The sequence below is a fragment of the Plecotus auritus genome (genome assembly GCF_963455305.1).
Source record: "Plecotus auritus genome assembly, chromosome: 9".
NCBI lineage: Eukaryota > Metazoa > Chordata > Mammalia > Chiroptera > Vespertilionidae > Plecotus > Plecotus auritus.
Genome location: NC_137783.1, coordinates 23,233,666 through 23,254,308, shown reverse-complemented (window position 1 = coordinate 23,254,308; position 20,643 = coordinate 23,233,666). Strand labels below are relative to the sequence as shown.

At 42.5% G+C, this 20,643-nt stretch overlaps 1 protein-coding gene across 1 annotated transcript in view; it reads right to left on the bottom strand.

Moving 5' to 3' along the window:
- Positions 1 to 20,643, bottom strand: part of BLNK (B cell linker) — a 71,632-nt gene extending 50,989 nt beyond the window's left edge. Inside the window, exon 1 of the mRNA XM_080688402.1 lies at positions 20,411 to 20,643. Coding sequence (XP_080544528.1) covers positions 20,411 to 20,457 — 47 coding nt within the window. The 5' untranslated portion in view covers positions 20,458 to 20,643. The remainder of the gene's footprint in view (positions 1 to 20,410) is intronic.

Here is a 20,643-nt window from a genome sequence, read left to right as displayed (position 1 = left end):
TAATGATTCAATAGAAAAATGAGCAAAGGATGTGAACATATCGCTAACAGAAAAACATAAGTAGCCAACAGACCAATGAAAAGATATAGATGTATTTTTAAGTATGTTTTTATTTATTTCAGAGAGAGTAAGGGAAAGGGAGAGAGAGATAGAAACATCAACTTGCTGCCTCCTGCACCCTCCCCGCCCCATACCACGCCCCCCCCCCCCCGCCCCCCGCACTGGGGATAAAGCTTGCAATGAGACCCCGGCAAGTGCCCTGACCGGAAATTGAACTGGTGACCTCCTGGTGCATGGGACGATGCTCAACCAACAGAACAACACTGGCTGGGCCCAATGAAAAAATATCATTTGTATTTAAAGAAATCTAAATCAAACAACAGTGAGATATGCTCTGCTTATCAGACTGGCCAAACTTAACTAGTGTGATAATACCCATAGTTAATGAGGGTATGAGAATACAGATATTCTTGGGAATGTAAACTGTTACAGTCAATATCTGTCAAAACTTAAAATGTCCATGCCTTTTGACCCAGAAATTCCATTGTTAGGAATTGCCTTATGAACATGGTCATAAAACTATACTATATATAGATATCCACATTATACACATATAAGCATTATCTATAATAACCCTCATCCTTTCTGCCTTCCCCCTAATAAACCTGGAAACAACCTAAATACCCATCAGTCACTAAAAGGGAACTACTTAAATAAACTTTGATAAAGCTATATGACAGAATACCACAAACCTTTTTTTTTTTAAAAAGCGAACATCTGTATTGCTAGTATATAAAAATCCCCAAGAAATATTAAGTTAAACAAAAATGGAAAAGGAGGAGAAAAAAAAAAAGAAGGAAGGGCAGTTCAGAATAGTGTGCAGTATGTGTCATTTTTATGGGGGGAAAAGGCCATATACATGCATATGTGCTGGTATGTACATAATTTTTTAGAAAGATACACAAGAGGTCATTAAAAGGTTGTTTTCAGAGTCCATAGAGTGTTTTTACACAAATTAGAAAAGGGTACCCCTTTTTTCTGGGTGGACACTGCCCAGTGGCAGGGCACACAGCTTGGCACACAGACAAGGGGATTTCAGGCCCTACCAGTCCTTATATCTGAATTGTGAGGACTGGTGGCTCGGAGTGGGGAAGAGGGCCCCTACTTTATAAAAAGGAGACTTTTACTTTACAGTGAAAACTTTTCTACAGTATTCTTGATAGCATGACCTTTGTGTATGCCTTTTATATCTGTTTTACATACATATATACAGAAGCATGTTGACAGGGCTGGAGGATCGGGCCATGTTTTATTTTCTTCCCAACAACATGGTTCTGCCCTGAGAGAGAAGAATATTTGAATTCACTTTTCAGGCAAGCCTTTCCTTTGTTCTGAGAAAACTGTTTGACTGGGTTTTTGTTAACAAAATGGAAAGATTATACACAATCATTGTACCCAGAGAAAACTGTGATTTCCCATATACCTGAATGCAGATGTCTGGAAGCGGCGCCTTCTGTTGGGTAATACAAATAGTGGTGCACAATTAAGCTTTGCGCAGGTGTGTAAAACCCTGTGGGTTGAGGGGTATCTGGGAGGAATGTTCTCTAGTTCTGTAAGGATTTAGAACCCATATGCTACAAAGCTTTTCGGTGTGGATGGAGCCGTTCAGAGGATGAAAGGACAGCTTGTCAGGTCGGGAGGAGGGAGAGAAGGATGAACAGGTGAAACGGGATTTTTAGGGCACTGGAGATATTTTGTATGATACTGCAATGGTGGCTACATGTAAGAGATGGTCATTGTATCAAAATTTGGAAATAATACTTAAGATATCAGTCTCCCTCATCATTAACATTTAATTGAAGCCTTCCCATTTTTTACTACGTATGTGTAACATGCATAGATTTCACAGAATTAAGCTAATACTTGACATTGTGTAATCTGCATTTTCCACTCAGATCTTGAACATTTTCATAAGTGAGCACCACCCTTAGGTTTTGTCTGCTTAATCAATTAGTCTTTATTTCCTACTTCAAAAGGCCTTTATTTTTAGGTTAACAGTGGGAAGAATTAAAAAAAATTAAATTTATTAAATTTATTTTCAGTTACAGTTGGTGTATAATATCATATTAGTTTCAGGTGTACAACATAGTGATTAACAATGTGACGTGATCTCTCTGATAAGTCTAGTACCCCCTGGCACCATACATGGTTATTACAATATTATAGCCATCTAGTCTTTATCTGCACCTTTCCTCCCCCTGCACACTGAAGGGTCTGGTCTAGCTGAAACTCTGGTCCAAGTGAACATGATGATGGTGAAATGTCGGGACCCTGTGCTGGAGGGAGGAGAGAGAAGACCAGATCAGACTTGAGGAGACTAGGAAGAGCAAAGCCTGTTGAGAATAAGAACTGAATGCCTTGCTTCTAGGAGCCTTGGATCAGGGGATTAGGCCTGAGGGACAGGAGAGAGCAGACTATCTTAGGTCCCCTCCTATGCCTTCAAACCCAGACCACCCTCTCAAACAATTTTCCAGAGTATGATCTGAAGGCTCCCTAACATTGCCATCTGTAAAATGAAGATAGGAATGTGTACCTTGCAGGCTTGGTGTGAAGATGACAGATAGTGGATGTGAAGTGCCTGCCCACACTGGCATTTTCAGCCGAGGATAATGGCTCTTCTAAGACCCCAGGGACTGGATTTGATCAGGAGCAAACTGAAGTTAGAGCTGCCTGCTGGAGACGTGAAGGGGGAACATTTCCATTGGGTAGATTTCCTCCAAGCCAGAGGTGCTCCAGAATTGGGTTTGATTGTGGTTTTGTTGTTGTTACAGCATTTTAGGGGTGTCAGGGGATGGGTGGTGGTAGGGAGACTTGGCTGATAACCCTCCCTAACCTGGCATGGCTGATTGGTACCAATCGGTTAGGAATGGTCTACTGACCTCGGTTCTGCATACAACCCTGGGTATTTATATGCCCTGACATGGAGTGGCATTTTGACCTCTGACCTACAGTAATGTCATTTGCAAATAGATGCATTTCCTGTCCAACTTGTGTGCTTTTAGCCAGTGGGTCTTCCCTGAGGGGTCCACAAAGAATTCCTATTCTGGTAACACTGCCAGTGGTTCTCAACCTTGACCACACACTGGAATCACCTGGAAGCCAATACTCACAACGAGTGTGCACTAAGAATTAGCACTAACAAATGCTTCCACATAGTCATCTGTGCCCAAGTGTAAGAAGAGAGCATCTTAATCCACACTAAGTTTAGTACAAGTAAAATGATGTGCCTGCAAAAAATTAAATTAAATTAAAAAATATAAAATTTGTGAGGATGCGGAGAAAAAGGAACCCTCGTGCACTGCTGGTGGGAATGCAGACTGGTGCAGTCACTGTGGAGAAGAGTAAGGAGTTTCCTCAAAAAACTAAAAATGGAACTCCCATTTGACCCAGTGATCCCACTTCTAGGAATATATCCAAAGAAACTAGAAACACCAATCAGAAAGGATATATGCACCCCTATGTTCATAGCAGCACAATTCACCATAGCTAAGGTTTGGAAACAGCCAAAGTGCCCATCAGCAGATGAGTGGATTAAAAAACTGTGGTACATATACACAATAGAATACTACGCTGTGGTAAAAAAGAAGGAGTTCTTACCATTTGCAACAGCATGGATGGAACTGGAGAGCATTATGCTAAGTGAAATAAGCCAGGCAGAGAAAGATAAATATCACATGATCTCACTCATTTATGGATTATAATGAACAACATAAACTGATGAACAAAAACAGATCCAGAGACAGAGAAACATTGATCAGACCGTCAAACCTCAGAGGGAAGGTAGGGGAGGGTGGGGGTAAGGGAGAGAGATCAACCAAAGGACTTGTATGCATACATATAAGCCTAACCAATGGACACAGACAACAGGGGGGTGAGGGCATGAGTGGGGGGGGAGGGGGGTAATGGGGGAATATGGACACATATGTAACACCTTAATCAATAAAGAAATTAAATATATATATATATATATATATATATATATATATATATATATATATATATGATTGTTGAGTCCTAAACCATACCAATGGAATAAGAATCCTAGGTGGGGCCCAGCAATCTGCATTTTAACAAACTTCCTGGGACTAATGACTCTTAAGCACACGGAAGGTTGAGAACCTTTATTTTAAAGGACCAGGGCAGGTGTATCTCCTTCTAGGCCAGGCTTAATTGCACAGAGCAGAAGAGAGGGCTTGCCAACCTCCAGAGTATCTTCCCACCTGCCTGCTATCACCTGAAATATCTTTAGCAGCAAATTTTATTCTCTACTCCACGCTGGGAAGCCAAAGCCTTACCCAGACGCTCTCTCCAGGAGAGGCGCACACGGACACTCAGGCGTTCTAGTCAATGGTATGATGTCTGTTTTCAACAGGGAAAAAGAGCAGAAAGAATCATCTGTGGGTGCTGACCCATTTTACCTTCACCTGAGCTCAGATCATTACCAGTTGGCACAGAGATACTTCTCATCTGCCAACCTTCTTTTTCTAGGCCTGGCACCAGTGCGGGGACTCTGCCCCAGGAGCCTAGCCTTCTTCAATGAGTTTTGCTTCCAGGTGATTCCAGTGTGTGGCCAAGGTTGAGAACCACTGGCAGTGTTATCAGAATGGGAGTTCTTTGTAGATTCCCCAGGGACGAGCCACTGGCTAAGAGCACACAAGCTGGACAGGCATCCATAGATGCTTACTACACTTCAGAAGGTGGTTTGTAGGCTGAGAACAGCCCCAGGGATGGGGGTGGGGGTCAGAACAAGTCCAGGAAGGACGGGCTGGCAGGACACAGCTCCACGAGGGCCACGGGGCACTGGGAAGGCATCATCAAAGAATAATTGAAGAAAATTGACAGTATTTTATAATACCTTCCCAATATTTTTATTAAATGCAGGAGATGATTTAAAATGTGGTATCATCTGTGAGAAGTGTAGCTTTTAAAATTTAGTAAAAATAAATAAGGATCAGAAAACATCTTGTTTCCTTTTAGCTCTTTAGTGCATTCACAGATGACCATAAAAAGGCAGGTTTTAGGATATTTTTTCACTGTCTTTCCAGAAAAGGTGGGATGCAAAGTAATGTTAATCAGAGAAAAATCCCTGTTTATTTCTTTACTAGAGGCCCGATGCACGAAATTCATGCAAGAGTAGGCGTTCGAAGCCCCTGCTGCCTCGGCCCTCGCTGCCCTGGCTTCGTCCGGAAGGTCATCCAGATGGTCATCCAGAAGGTCGTCTGGACGGTCGTTCCGCTCTTCAGCCGTTGGGTCGATTTACATATTATGCTTTTATTATTATAGATTATTTAATTTTTTTTTTAAGAAAAAGCCTTTAAATTCTAATTATTTTAGGGATTTTCCTTTTCTTTTTTCTTTTTCCATTCAGTATTATTTTGCATTAGTTTCAGGTGTGCAGCATAGTGGTTAGACAATCATATACTTTACAAAGCATTTCCCATAGTTCCAGTACCCACATGGAACTATCGGGAGATAGTACGTAGTTACTACAGAGTATCTTCCCCCCCGCCCGCTGTTAGTACTTATTACAATAAGAAAATCATTGTTTAATCTGGATTTAGGATTAAAGAAGGTCTCATATTACAGCAACTCTTTGTAAACAAAAAGAGCAGGGAACTCCCTCCTCCTTCTTCATCCCCAAATCTTAACCTTGGGTCTTTCACAGCTTTAAGTTTTATTTTTATGTACCTTGAATCAGTAGCACTAGTTATTGGTCATTTAATCTCCAGTCTAATAGCAATTTGTAAAATATTATTTGGTTCATGTGACATCTTTTGTACCTTATATCTTAAACTGTTTTTTTTTGGGGGGGGGGTGAGGGGGTCCTAAACTGAAACTAGTTTTATTTCTTTAGTTTGTGAAAGTAATACAAGCTAATTTTTAAAAAGTCAGATGATCCAGATAGGTAACAAGTGAAAACTACTCATAATTCTTTGCTGAGAACAGGGAAGATCAGAGAGCTGGGAGGATCCTAAGAAGGGGATAACTGATTTAAGGTTTTAAGATGAAGAGACCTGGGAGCTGGATCCTCATGCAAAATAGAAATTCACCAGGCAAAAGGGTGAGGAACAGCAGCCTGGTAGTGGAACAGCAAGTACAAAGGCTCAGAGGTGAGATTGTCTGGGGTGTTGGGGTCTAGTGAGAAGTTGAGAGTGGCAAAAATTGGGGTATTAGAGGAAGGGGTATAGTAAAAATTTAAGCTTGGGGTGCAAGGAGTTAAGGTCTGTGTTAGGCCCAGGAGATGGGGTTTATAAGCGGTGGGAAGCCCTTGCAGAGACCTTTGCTCAGGGGTGGGTCCTGACTGGGGAGAAGAATGGATTCCCGGGAAGGCCTAGGCATGGGGACACTGCTGGCTGGGAGATCAGTATGAAGGCAGCTCTCCTGGGCCCCAGCCCAAGCCAGGGCCATGGGATAGCAAAAGCACTGGGATAATGTTAGGAGTGTCCTTTCAAGCCTCATCTGGGCAGAAGAAACACTTGATGGCCACAAGGCCAACAGCTCTCAAAGAGACATTTGCCTGGACACAGTGCCATATTGGGGCCTAAGGCAAAATAAATCAGCAGTACTAATCCCACCTTCAGTTTTGTTTAAATCCTCACCCAAGGATACGTTTTTATGGATTTTTAGTGAGAGAGAGAGAGAGAGAGAGAGAGAGAGAGAGAGAGAGAGAGAGAGACATCAATTTGTTGTTCCACTTATTTATGCATTCATTGGTTGATTCCTGTATGTGCCCTATCCAGGGATGGAACCTGCAACCTTGGCATACTGAGATGACACTCTAACCAACTGATCTACCCAGCCAGGGCTAGTCCTGTCTTCATTTAAAATGTCAATATCTTCTTCATCAGGGATTTTTTTTTTTTTTGGTATTAATTTTGATTTTTAAAATATTATACTAAATACAGGGTGTCCCCAAAAAATATATACACTTTTTCCTGATAACTCAATTGATGTTTCTTCCTTTTCAGGTTTAACTCATTGGAATTAAAAATTGTACAAAGTTTATATACATTTTTTGGGACACCCTATATTGTTTATCTTGATTTACTGATTTTGGGGGGCTCCCCTTAAAGCTTAAGGTTATTATTTGTTTTACACAAGACATGTGTTTGTTATTTATTCCAAACTCAGTGAATGCGCACCGAGCAAGGCACATGCAGGGCGCAGAGCTAAGCTCAGCACAGATCTTGCCCTCTTGGACTGTAAGGCAGGAGGGAGGTCCCTGACTAAAACCTTGTGACTTGTGTGAAATCAGGGGACAGGTATAAGGAGAGAAGGGTGATTCACACAAAATACCTTCCTTTGGGTAATTTCTGTCTCAAAGCTGAAGTCTCTGCCACCATCCGTCATTTTGAAACAGAATGGCACTTTGTAGTGACTAAGCTGTTATTTGCATGCAGCAGAACTTGTCCTATCGCCAGCTCCCCCTCTGCTCTTTTCATAGCCTCCTGCCCAACTTCCTCGCGCCCCACTTCCCCCAGCCTGGCCTCGCTGTGACTTTATTGATGTTATATTTAGCTTTTCAAAGTAAGCAGCCAAGTCTGCTTCCATCTGGACCGCGAGGCCACGGTGGAGCCGGCACAGAAGTTTCGACGGTCCCTTCCATGGGCAGTAATCCGGGGCAGCCTCCCAAGGCAGAGTTGGCACCCCCAATGCCATTCACAGATGCAGGTGCTGAGGCCCAGCGAGGTCCTCACGCTTGTCTCAGATCACACAGCTTTGAGAGCCTGCTCCTCATTTTGCCTGTCACTCAGGTAGTCACAGAAATTTGGCGGTGCGGCAGACTTAAGGAATGTCCTGGGTCAACCTCCCTTCTTGAAAGGGAGGAAACTGTACTGTAGGGAAATGTTGCCATTGCCCAAGATGAATAGCTGAGGATTCCCCCAGCTCTTTCCATCATACCCTGTTTTTTCCCTTTCCGCACATGGCTGCAGTCTGCCGCTAGAGGATCAGCTTTTCCATGGCAGGGATTTCTTCCACAGCCCAGAGCCACAGTCACAGTCAGAGCCCAAGAAGCCACTCCAGTCAGACTCAGTTAATCAACAGCAGCAACAGTGAATGCCAGCACTTACTGAGCATGGATTATGTGCCAGGTACTCTGCAGGCATTATCTCATTTAGCCCTCACAATTATAGGTAGGTCCTATAATTATCCCCACTTTAAAGACTGGGATAAAAAATAACCACATAACGTAAGATTTACCACCTTAGCTATTTTTACGTGTACAGTTCAGTAGTGTATTCACATACACATTGTTTGAGCACATTGCTGTGATTATCCCAGTTTCATAGATGAGAAAAATTTGCTCCAGGAAGTTAAGTAATTCCCCCCAGGTCCTTCACCTAGCAAACGACAGAGATGGGACTCAAAATCAGGCGATCTGACACCAGGACCTGTGCTCTCAACCACCCCTGGGTGTCACCTGCTAACTTGTTTCAACTTGGTCCCTCACCAGGGCAGGTGACCAGCTGCACCAAGTGCCTCTTTGGGACCTTCCTCTCTGTCCCTGCAGGAGGCATCTAGTCCCTCTGCCAGCCAAGTACTTTTTTTTTTTTTTTTTTTAATATATTTTATTGATTTTTTACAGAGAGGAAGGGAGAGGGATAGAGAGCTAGAAACATCAATGAGAGAGAAACGTCCATCAGCTGCCTCCTGCACACCTCCCACTGGGGATGTGCCCGCAACCGAGGTACATGCCCTTGACCGGAATCGAACCCGGGACCCTTCAGTCCACAGGCCGACGCTCTATCCATTGAGCCAAACCGGTTTCGGCATAGCCAAGTACTTTTACTGGGGACACATGTACCCCTGCTACTGCCTTGCCTGGTCCCCAAGGTCAGACTTGTTGCTGGAGGGGAGCATGGGATCTTAGGGTTTGTTGCAGTCTTTAGGGAGGGGCAGAGAGAAAAGAGGAAGGGACCGATGACAGGAGGAGGGGGAAAGAGAGATGGTGGTGCAGGCAGGTGGCAGGAGGGACTGTGGCACGAGCTCTCTGGCATGGGAACATGATCAGAAGTAGAGGCTGAAAGCTGGAAGGAGGCCTGATGCCACAGCCTCGTGTGTCCTTTCTCGACAACACTGGTCAGAAAGACAACCTAGGAATGCTGGTGGAAGAAATGTGTGCACGTTGCACATAAGCATCTCACAGCCTGGGTTGTCTTACTAACCACCTATTAAATGGGGAAAGTAATTTGCAAGTTTTTCCAGACACTCTACCATTTCTTTTTTTCCCCATCTGAGATTTGCAAATATTTTGTGGTAGTCTTTGGCGCTTCCGAACTGCTGATCTGGGTTATAAGCAGACAGAAACTGGGCTGACTGGGCATAACCATGAGTAGGGATGATTCTACTAAATCCCTGAATCCTTAAAAAAAAATCCTGGCATGCTTTACCCTATCAGAGGCAGCTAGGCATGGGACACATCCCCCTGAACCGATAAGATGACAAGGAAACCATGCTATATTAGCTTTTAAAAGTTCTTAGAAGATTTCATTTGATGTGACACAAGTTTTCCGGCTTTCCCTGTCCCTGGTTTTATGGGCAGGAGCCACTGGGTCCTGAAGGGCTGGCTTGCTTTCCTTCCTCTTCACACTGAGTAAACCTTTTTGGTTCTTGCTCTTACCCACGCATGCAGCAGGGAGGGGCTTGGGAAAAGGAGATCCATTATCTTCCATAATCTGATTCTCAGATTTGTAATACCAAATGACAAATAATTCTAATCAGGTTTCAGAAAATTCTAGGATGTAATCCTATGTACTTCTAGAAAATGAATATGTTTTAAGACTTTGAGCATAACCTAAGGGGGAAAAATGAGTATTAGCTGTGTGTACATGGTACACTATAATATTGATACCCACTCGTCTGGGCATCCATTTGCACAGCTAAGGTGTTTTCAGGGAGTAAATAGTATGGAATGGTATTTCCCATGTACTGGAAAAAATGGACTCAGTTGAGCTCATTTCACTGGGTTCTACATAAAAGGGTATTAGGGGCCTTGGCCGGTTTGGCTCAGTGGATAGAGCATCGGCTTGTGGACTGAAGGGTTCTGGGTTCGATTCCAGTCAAGGGCATGTACCTCGGTTGCAGACTCCATCCCTGGCTCTGGTCAGGGCATGTGTGGGAAGCAACCAATTGATGTGTCTCTCTCACATCGATGTTTCTCTCTGTGTGTCTTTCCCTCTTATTTCCACTCTCTCTAAAAAAAAATCAATGGAAAAATATCCTCAGGTGAGGACTAACAGCAACAAAAAGGATATTGGAGAACATGATGTGTAGGGATTGAAGTGGAAGGAAGCTTTTAATTATTAAAAAACATTCAGAAATGTTTATCGATAATATATTTTTTAAAAAATTTGAAACAATAATTGGTCAAATAAGAATATGATCATGGGTCCCTTAAATATACTATTTTAAGTAAATATGGAAAATAATTTCAATATCAATTTTTTTAATTGTGGTAAAATACACACAATATAAAATTCACCATTTCAACCATTTCAAAGTATACAACTCAGGGGCATTTAGTCATTTACAATGCTGTACAATCACTGCCACCACCTAGTCACAGAACACGTTCATCACCCCGGAAGGAAACCTCATACACATAAAGCAGTCTTTAGCAATTTTGAAGCAGATTCTTTTTCAATCAACTGTTGAGGTATTTACATGAATAGTTTTTGTTTTAATTCTGTTAAGAGGTTGTCTTCAGAATTCAACAGGTATGTTAGGCCCAATCATCTGGGATTGACTTGGCAACCGTGATGATCTTTGAATGTGGAAACGATGTGAAATCAAAAGTCTTTCCATTGTAAAAAGAGAACTTTGCCCCTGAACAGGCTAAAGAGGCCGTTTAAAGGGCAACATAGTCACATATAGTTTTCCAATGACTTAGTATCCCATTTTCCATGTTCCTTTTTTTTTTTTTTTTTTTTTGGAAGTACATTTCTCATGTTTGTATTTGATTCTCCAGTATTTATTTGCACTAAAATAAAATGACAGTTTCTTTCCTGTTCAGTATTAAATATGGACATTAACATGCTTTATGTGCTTGAAAGATTATTCTTCCTTCTGCAACGTTTTACACTTTGAACAAGTAAAGTTGTCAAGTAAACAGCAACAACAAAAAATTGAACATGGGAGGACATTTCTTCTGACTTTGAACTCTAATCCTCGTCCAAGCACCCTTCGTCATGGCCTCCCTGGGAATTCCTTTACGTAGGTGTTGCCTCCCTGCTCTGACCTTTCCTTCTTTCTTATCACCACTTTCTTGAACAATGTTCCATTCTTTCAGCTAACAACTGTTGATGGAGCCACCTCCGTCTGAGCTGGCTCAGATCATTGATTCCTGCCTGGGTGTTAGTGACAGATAACACTAATGCTTGAGCCTGTTACACTTAGTGCTGTCTAATTCTGACCCAAGAATCAGAGACACTGCCTTATCCAACTGGATGCCTTGCTAATGACACAATTCAGGGCATCAGGAAAGCCCAGGCTAGGAGGATTTAAGGGGGACACTCACTGAGCTCTCTCTCTAGTCAACGTAGTTACTGTTACAACACACCCATTATGGTATATATTATCATTCCCATTTTCCAGTTGGTAAAGCTGAGGCTAAAAAAGACATTTTCAAATGAGCTAGTAGGTACAGAGCAAGTACCCAAACCTAGGTCTGCCTGATTCCAAAGCTCATATTCTTTCCAGAACAGCAAATACACCTCTCTGAACACTTCTTAAATTATACCACATTGGTCCTGTACACTCAGTCCACACCTAAGACCAACTCTGCTCCTTATAAGTCATTTTCAGGTTACATTCGTGTTCATTATTGTGGGAACATTCGTTATTTTATTCATTTATTTATTCAGATGGAACAATGCTTTACTCACAGGGAGAAGAGATAGAGCAAAATCAACATCAGTGGTGTGCAATGGTCCCATGTGGCTAACCCCACCTGCCTGCAGCCATTTGGCCTCAGGTAACCCTCTCTCCTGAAAGGCCGTGGTGTGCCTGAGGGCCATTGCCATACGTGCCTAAGCAGAACAAAGGAACAGGAGCACTCCTTGAGCCTGAAACAGGGAAGGATAGTCTCAAACAAGGTGATAAGCTTGGCACAGCCTGCAAGAACGCCTTATCTCTTGGTAAGGAAGTATTCCAGGCCCAAGGCCCATTCTTACGTGGTTGAGTGGGGCTTTGAAATACTGCACGCAGGCGACTGCCTCTCCCAACAATTCTTTATTGGGATTACTTGATTAAATGTCTTTCTTCCCAATGGACTTTGCGGTCCTCAAAGGCAATGACCAGATCAGTGCTCACTGTACAGTAAATGCTCAGTAAATGTCTCTTCATGGAAGAAAGGAAAGAATGAGGGATGAATGAATGAAGCCGTGAATTGCTGATCAGACAGCTGTCAGAGGGGAAAGGGTTTGGGAGGCTACATGAAAGAAGGTGAAGGGATTAAGAAAAAAACACACCATATATATATATAGCACATATACACAGGCAATAATGTGGTGTTAGCCAGAGGGAAAGGGGGTTGAGGGGCCAGTGGGCAAAGGGGAGGGGGAGAATGGGAACAGAAAGAGACTTTGCTTGAGGCAATGGGCACACAATGCAGTGTGTAGATGATGTTTTCTTGAGTTGTACACTTTGCAACCTATATGGTCTTATGAGCCAATGTCACCCTAATAAATTCATTTAAAATTTTTTTTTAAAAGAGAAAGAAGGGGTAAAAAGAGAAGGCAACTGCAGAGGTGCTAGTCTCAACATAATAAGATACCTGGAAGAGACCTAAATTTAGCACCTGGCCAGTGGGAGAATTCTTTAAAACTGTACATCAAACACGTCTGAGTAAGCGTGAGATTCAAGTTTGGACGTGGAAACATGTAAAAGCCTGAAATACTGACAGCATGATTGGGTAGGGCTTCACTGGGGATTCTGACTAGTAAATTAGTTGCCTTTTAATTTAAAAAAAAATGTCTGGTAAAATTTTAGAATCCAGACTAAGTTGGAATGTTTAATTGGCCAGTAAATGACACGGGCCGGGGGGTGGGGAGGAGGGTGTGGCCTGCTCATCTTCCTGGCTGGCAAACATTAAGGTGTAGTTCTAGAACCGGCTCTGTTGGTGCGAGCTTGAACAGGTAACCTCACCTCTCCGGGCCTTGGCTTTCTTACCTGAGAAATAAAGGGGCAGAAGAGATGGCTCCTCAGTCCTTGGCAGGTAAACCTCTATGATCTGGGTAGGGGCTTCTCCATTGATGTCCATGTCCCTACGCATTGTAGGGGGAGCAGGCTCAGCCTCATGGCTCATGGAACCTGTGGCCAGCACTGGCTCCGTAATTTCTGGGGCCGGTGTGCTATGAAAATGCAGGGCCCCTTGTTGAGTATTATGCAGAGTTTCAAGACTGTGACAGCACGGCATTAACTCCAGAATGGGGCTCTTGGCACACGGGCCCTGTGTGAGTGCACAGCCACGTTACCCGGGAGCTCAGTGGCCCCTGCTGCCTGTGGGAAGGGATGCTGTCTGAATGGAGCAGGTCTGTGGCCCCAGCTAGTCTGGGGGAGGCAGGGGTTATGAGTTCCTTTCTCAGGAAAGTGGCTAATGGAGAAGCATGACTCACCAAGGAGGTACATGTCCCTGAAGCTGGCTTCCTTGCCTTACTTTTGAAATTAGCACTGAAACAGCCATGCTGGACTGAAGGAAAATGGCTTGTTTGGGGGCCTAGACCAGAAAGGGTTATAAAAACATTGGAGTTAAAAATAAGCCTGTGGGTGTAGCTGCCCACAGATGCCCTTTCGGAAGGGAGGTAGGGTGGGACAGGTAGGAGAAGGTGAGCCTGTGGGAGGAGCTCTTTGGGAGCAGACAGCCCTCAGCTGTCTGGGTAAGGGCAAGGCCATTTCTACAGTTGCCAAGAGTACTGAAGCCCCTTTAGCTTGGAGGCAGAATCTGGGATTAACCAGGAGCCTGGAGCATCTGACATTACATCAGACAGCAGCCCCACGCCAGCCTGCATCCCTCACATTCCTGATAGCGCAAGAGAATCAGGAAAACTGTTTTCTGACATCTGGATAAGATCGATACCAACTTAGGAAGTCATGGGGAATGGCATAGGGGGAGATAGAGGATTGCTTTATAATAGAACTGGAATAAGCGTATGTGTTTTTTAAGCTGCACCCTCAAAACCCATCCATCATTTTCACAAAATATAGATCATTGGCCCCCGGGAGACCCAGAGGGTGAATACTGCAGTTGAAACTATCCCAGCTGATGAAAAGGTTATTCCAAATTCGTTCCTCACAGACACAGCTGCAGAGTCTTCAAATGTGATGGAGAAGATGTTAAAGGATAGACAAACAAATACCTATTATCTCCCCTCCACGCCTTGATTTGTCTTTATCAGGCACTGTTCCACCCATGGATCTCAAGGCAATACAAGCTGCTCCAGGACAAGAACAAAATGTCTGCCTCTGTCCAGAATTTGGCCATTGGGTCAGATCTGTGAGCCCTTGGACTTTTTAGTAGCTATGTTGTCACTTTCTATCCCAGCTCTGAGGTTTTCCCCTCAAAGAAACTAAGTCTACTTACAGAGGTAGAAACAGAGACTATTCCAGGAGGATCTTATATCTGGAAATTTTTTCCTGCTCCCATTTCCCTACCCAGGAGAGAACAACATGTACCTCAATGGTGCATGCAGTTCATGGAATCTAGTTTTGTTAGACACAAAGTATTTTTTTTTAAAAAAACACACCAAAACAACAACAAACCATTAAAATATAGGCCCAAGTACTTCTAGCCCTTTTCCTTGGCAACCCTTCACTCAAACTATCCCTGACCGAGGAAAATCAGTCCAGTGAGCAGAGGATGCATCAATTGCAAAGTTGCATATATTATATTCTAAATTTTAAGTACACACTGTCACTATAAAATATGCAAATGGATATGTGCTTCTTGGTCTGAATCAGAGTTTTTCAACATTAGCACTATTGACATTTGGGGCCAGATAATCCTTTGCGATGAGGACTGCTCTATACAATGAAGGATGTTTAGAAGCACCCCTGGCATCTACTACTAGGTGCCTATAGCACCTCCCTCCCCAATTGTGGCAATCAAATGTCCCCTAGAGGACAAAATTGACCCTGGTAGAGAACCACTCATCTAAATGATGCAGCTAAGTCTAGGATTTATTAAAAAGCCAAAGAAAGCCATCCAGTATTTTAATTTCCCTATAACAAGCTGTCATTTACTTTCTCTTTTTTTTCTAAACTGTATTCTTTAACAAGGCTAGATTCTTTGATGTCATTGCATAAGGGCAATAGTTAGATCCTCTTTGAAAATGAACCAAACTAGTAAATTCTACAGAAGAGGTTAGTCATCTGTGTGTGTAGGGCGGGGGTGGGGGGGGCACCAAGAGATTGTCTGTAAATGTGTGTCTGAAGCATTTGGTACCAGCCTAGTCTCCTCTAATCCAGTGATGTGGGAGGCAGGGGTGGAATGTAATTGTGGTTCAGTTCTTGGAAACCTAATTAATTGCATCATAGCCCATTTGGAGATCGGTTGCATAGAGGAAGGACTTGTTCAGACATGGCACATAGGTGATCATTGGATTCAGGAGAGTGCGTGCCTTGGATATGTGGACTTTGGTGTAGATTTTCCTGGCACAGCCATGGGTGAGAAAGAGTGCCATGAGTTTTCTTAGCTGATGATTCTGAGATCCACACACACAGAGCAAATATCTCATAATGTGGCTCCTGGGTAGCTTTTCCATAAGGACAAAGAGGCTTCGTCTGCGTAGTCCATCCATCTGTGTGACACAAGATGGCCCAGCTAAGAGGATTCTCAGATGACATAATGTGAGGAGAATGGAAGCCTATCGGATCTCTATCATCAGAAGTGGTGCCTCCTTTTTGCCTTCCCACATCAGCACTGGTCTCTAACCTAAGCTTATAAAGAAGGAGAGGAGAGATGCTCCCTGACATGTGTGTACTCAAGACTTGCTCTATCCACTGTGAGCCCCTGGACAAATATTATAAGTATATTTCAGTCCATGTTATTTTATTTGGTCTTCACAACAAGCCTATGAGGAGGACATCTCTAGTTTTATTTGACAATTGAGGAAACTGAGGCTTAGAGAAGCTGAGTGACTTCCTCAGGACCCATGGTTAGTAACTGGCGATTGGAGTTCAGCCCTTTTGGGCTCCAATTGCATTGTCCTTGTAAATACATCAGGATAATCTTATCTGATGCTCTTATCTGATAATCTTATCTGATTATCCTTCTGGATAATCTTATCTGGATGCTTTCTAGAATCCTTCTCTGGCCCCAGTGTTCAGAGGTGGGCAGTTTCAACATAATAAGAAAAGAGTTTGAAAACAGCTTGTCTCAAATACATGGATAATTCATTCAGGAAATATTTCCTGAGAGTCATGGGATAAAATAACAATGTTAGAAAATGTAACAAATGTTAAGCATGGTCTCCATGCTTAAAGGATCACACAGAGTTGAGAGGGACTTTGGGAATTGTCTGGCCCAAACTCCTTGTTTTGTAGATGTGCGACACAGGGGAGATGAAATTCTATCCAGATGCTGTGGTAGAAAAGGAAGATAAGGGCATATATGGAGGCATCATAAAGGAAAGACTCTCGGGTGTGGTAGGTGAGTGGAGGTGCAGAGAGAAGGATGACTTTGGGTTGATGATGATACTATTGACAGAAACAAGGAGGACCAGAGAGGGTACTAGTGCCAGAAAGGTGAAAAGAAGGTGAATTTGTTTCTTCAGAAATTGGTATGTCAAGTAACTAGAAACTCCAACTGAGAATTCCATGACCTGAGAAGAGAAGTCATATCCCAGCATTTGTTAAATCAGATCTCCAAGTGAGAGTCCTAGCATTAATCCCAGACACCCATGACAGGTCTCTGTCATGCTCAACAGTTTCATAGCCTCTTAGATTAAGGCGGAGGAGGGGTGTTTGTCACACCAACAGTCCATGCAAAGCTTAATGCCACACATGTCAGAATCAACAGGTAAAATCACCAAAATAGCCAGAAAGGAGAACTGAAACTAACATGACATTTATCCATGATTAATGTAAAGTCCCATGTTTATGTTCAGAAAATCAATTGCATCCTATGGATTTAACAAGAATAATAATATTGATATTAATTAAATATAATTTTAAAACTACCATTTTAAAATCCAATATTACAATGTGCCAGATTCACTGAGTGTCACTGCTTCACAAAATAATTTATTTAATCCTTTCAGCAGCCATATGAGATTGATACTGTTAGTATCTCTGTCTTATCAGTTGCAGAAAAGAAACTGGGACCAGGGAGATTAAATACATGTACCTAAAGTTACATATGTGTCAGTTTGACTGAAAACTACTGTAATCTTTAACCAATAAGATAAGGACTGGGAAGACTTGGCTTAACCAGACTCATGTCCAAGACCCTTTGCATTTGTAAAAATAAGTGAACACGTGTTTGCAGGTGCTGCAAAGAAAAATACAAAAGCACAGATGATGAGTCTCTAGGAGGTTATTAAAAGTACAAAATATAAAATTTCCTTTTCAAACTAGTTTCACTAACTTGAAAAGAACATAGTCAACGTAATCAGGATTGTAAATTTTGAAATGTTTACCTAGAAGTGTAAACTTTTTATGACCATAGGAATGTTTACTGTGGAAGGATTGAGAACCCAGGTCTTAGCTGGGTTTCTGATGATATCATTATAACTTAGCCACCTCACCTTCCTCAGTTCTTCCACAGCACAGTCTCAGGGTGATACTGATCCCCAAAGGTGTTCATCAAGGAACCTTCTCTTTCTCCTTCATTTTGAGGATCCCTTGTTTCCTTCCAATCCTGCCTTCCCTCCTTTCCATGGCTGATTCTGCTTTTCCTTCCTTCCTGGTCACTCCTTCCGCTCCAGTTTTTTTCAGCCCTGGGAATATAGCTCCTAGATCAGGGTCATCCCTTTTAGCCACCCTTGATAGATACTCACTATCTTTATAAGTTTGTGGCTAAGAATTTAAGCAAAGTCTCATATAAACTGATAATCCTAAGAGTGTATATACACAACTCGCCACTTATATTGTCATCTGGTGCCAAATAATTGCACAGTTAGGCAACCTTTTGAACTGGTGTTGGGACAGAGGATTTAAATCACAGGGATCAAGTATTTCATTTACCTATTTCTCATTCTCCCATGTAATTACAGAAAAAGATGTAAGATGGTGCTTTAAGTCCATTGTGCTTACAATTTCATTTCTTTCAAAAGTTCCATGTTGACAGTGCACATTTTGCCAATTCTGTAAAGACAACTGAGTAACCAAGTGGAAAAAAAAGTTATTTCTGCCTAAGCCGATGAGTGTAGTGTATGATTATCCACAATATAATTTTGTTTTTCTACCCCATAATCTATGGGTGTATATTACCTATGACCGCTCTATGATCAAGCTGGACTTTGTCCCAGAGGGAGGGATCATCAAGTGATTTAGGTTCTATTGCCTTTCTTTAAATTCCCACTTGTATTTCCTGAAAGAGGTTCTAAGACTTAGTATAGCTCCAGGTTATGTAATATCTCTGAGAAGGACCTTTGAAAACCCTTCTTCTCATTTGAGAGAAGCCCTAAGATCCAGTCCTTGTTAGTTTCTTTGGCATGTCTTTCCTACCTCTTCTTCCCTTTTCCTTCTCACTGCTGTGCCCCAAATCCAGGCATGCAACACTATATGCTTAGCTTACTTAACTGCCCCACCTACTGAGTCTCCCTGCCTCCAGTTGCCACCCCCCTCCAGTCCATCCTGCCAGCTTCCCATAAGTTTGCTGGTATGACACCTCTAACAGTGTAACCCATTCTCCGACCTTGTCCTCACTGTCCTTTGTAATCTGGCCCCACCCGATGCATCCAGCCTTTTCGGGAACTTCTGGTCCCGCACGCCCTACTTTGCTGTCCCTGCTGGGCAGAAAACTCTCATCATCTCACAATGGACCCTTCCGAAGTCCAGTTCCACGTGTCAGCTCCTGTATTTCCTCCCTCCCAGCACATAACGCTTTCCTTCTACTGTTCTTTCACCTATCTCTCAAAGCCTAGCTCTCTTTTCTAAAATTAAACTTATTGGGATGACATCGGTTAATAAGATTATGTAGCTTTCAAGTGTTCAAGTCTGTGATACATGATCTGTATATCTAACTAAAAAGCTTCTGCTCAGCAAAAGAAACCACCAACAAAACAAAAAGGCAACCAACCGAATAGAAGATATTTTCAAAGCCTAGCTCTTGAAGCAAGCACCTTCTCCCTGAAACCTTCTCCAGCTACCCTAATTTCTTTCTTATATTACTACTTCCATGGTTTTCCCAGCCCCCCTACCATGAGGGAACTTGAGACCAAGGGCTTGACAGAGTGCCTTCTTGTCCCCTGTCCCTGCAGATCAGACACAGACACCCAACAACATGCCCTCAAAATGGCTGACCTTGCGATACCGCCTACTGATTTCACATCAAGTTCACTTCCAACTGCATTTACCACGCACCTGCCAGGCACACGGCCCATATTCTAACTATGAAGGTCTGTCCTGCCAATGCCAGGCTAATTTCTCTTAAATTTGGTCTCGAAAATTTTAGTTCCTTGATATTTGTAATAACTTACTTGCTACACAAGTCACACCTGTGAAAAACTGAAGTTCAAATGGTAGTTGGAATATAAAACAGTCATTGAACATTTTAAAAGTCCCAGTCTCCAAAAACCATGGTGCCCTTACAATGAGACAAAAAGAAGACTTTCAAACTCAAAATTTGGGATGTTAACTTTTCCATAGATCAAAGAAGTTTTTTGATTTTTGCCCGGGGTCATTTCTGGTTTATTTGTTCTAAGTGGATTTTTATAGATAATTGTTACACTGACATAAGGACATGAGAAAAACAGACCCAATCTCCCAAAACACTTGTGATATACACACACAAAGTAAATTAATAACATGATTACAACAACCCTTCACATTACATAGCAACCTATAATGAAATTGTTGAGGACCAGATTAGACTATTCCTTAGCAAAAGCTTGCTGTATTCAGACTCTGAAAGCTGACCTTTTGTAGAATTTAAACTTTTTACATTTCTTTTTATTTTCTCTCCAGAGCTTTACACTTTATTATTGGCAACAGCCAACTAGAACAAACCCACTTATTCCTACACACTTCTTTAAAAATCCTGCCCACTTCCCTATAGCAATTGCCATCACTGCCTTAGAACTAGAAAGTATTCTAGGATTTCAGTTTTTCCGAGATGCAGAAAGATCATTGGGAAAAAGCAGAAGGAGAAGGAGAAGGAAAAAAAAGTATTGATTGGGGAGAGTCTTACCTCAACTTTTGACTGGCAGGGACAGTTATTTTATTAAGCTTGTCCATTCTTTTTGGTGATGATAAGAGCCACAAATAACCGTCCAGTGGTAACGTCAGCAGTCTCTGGCCCTCCTAGGGAGTAGCATGATAAACCTTTGATCTCAAGGGCCCCAGTCACTTGAGTCTGATTTCTGAGAGTGCAGGCTGCTGGCAAACACCCTTGCACCAGGGAGAAGTAAAACTTGCTCGAAC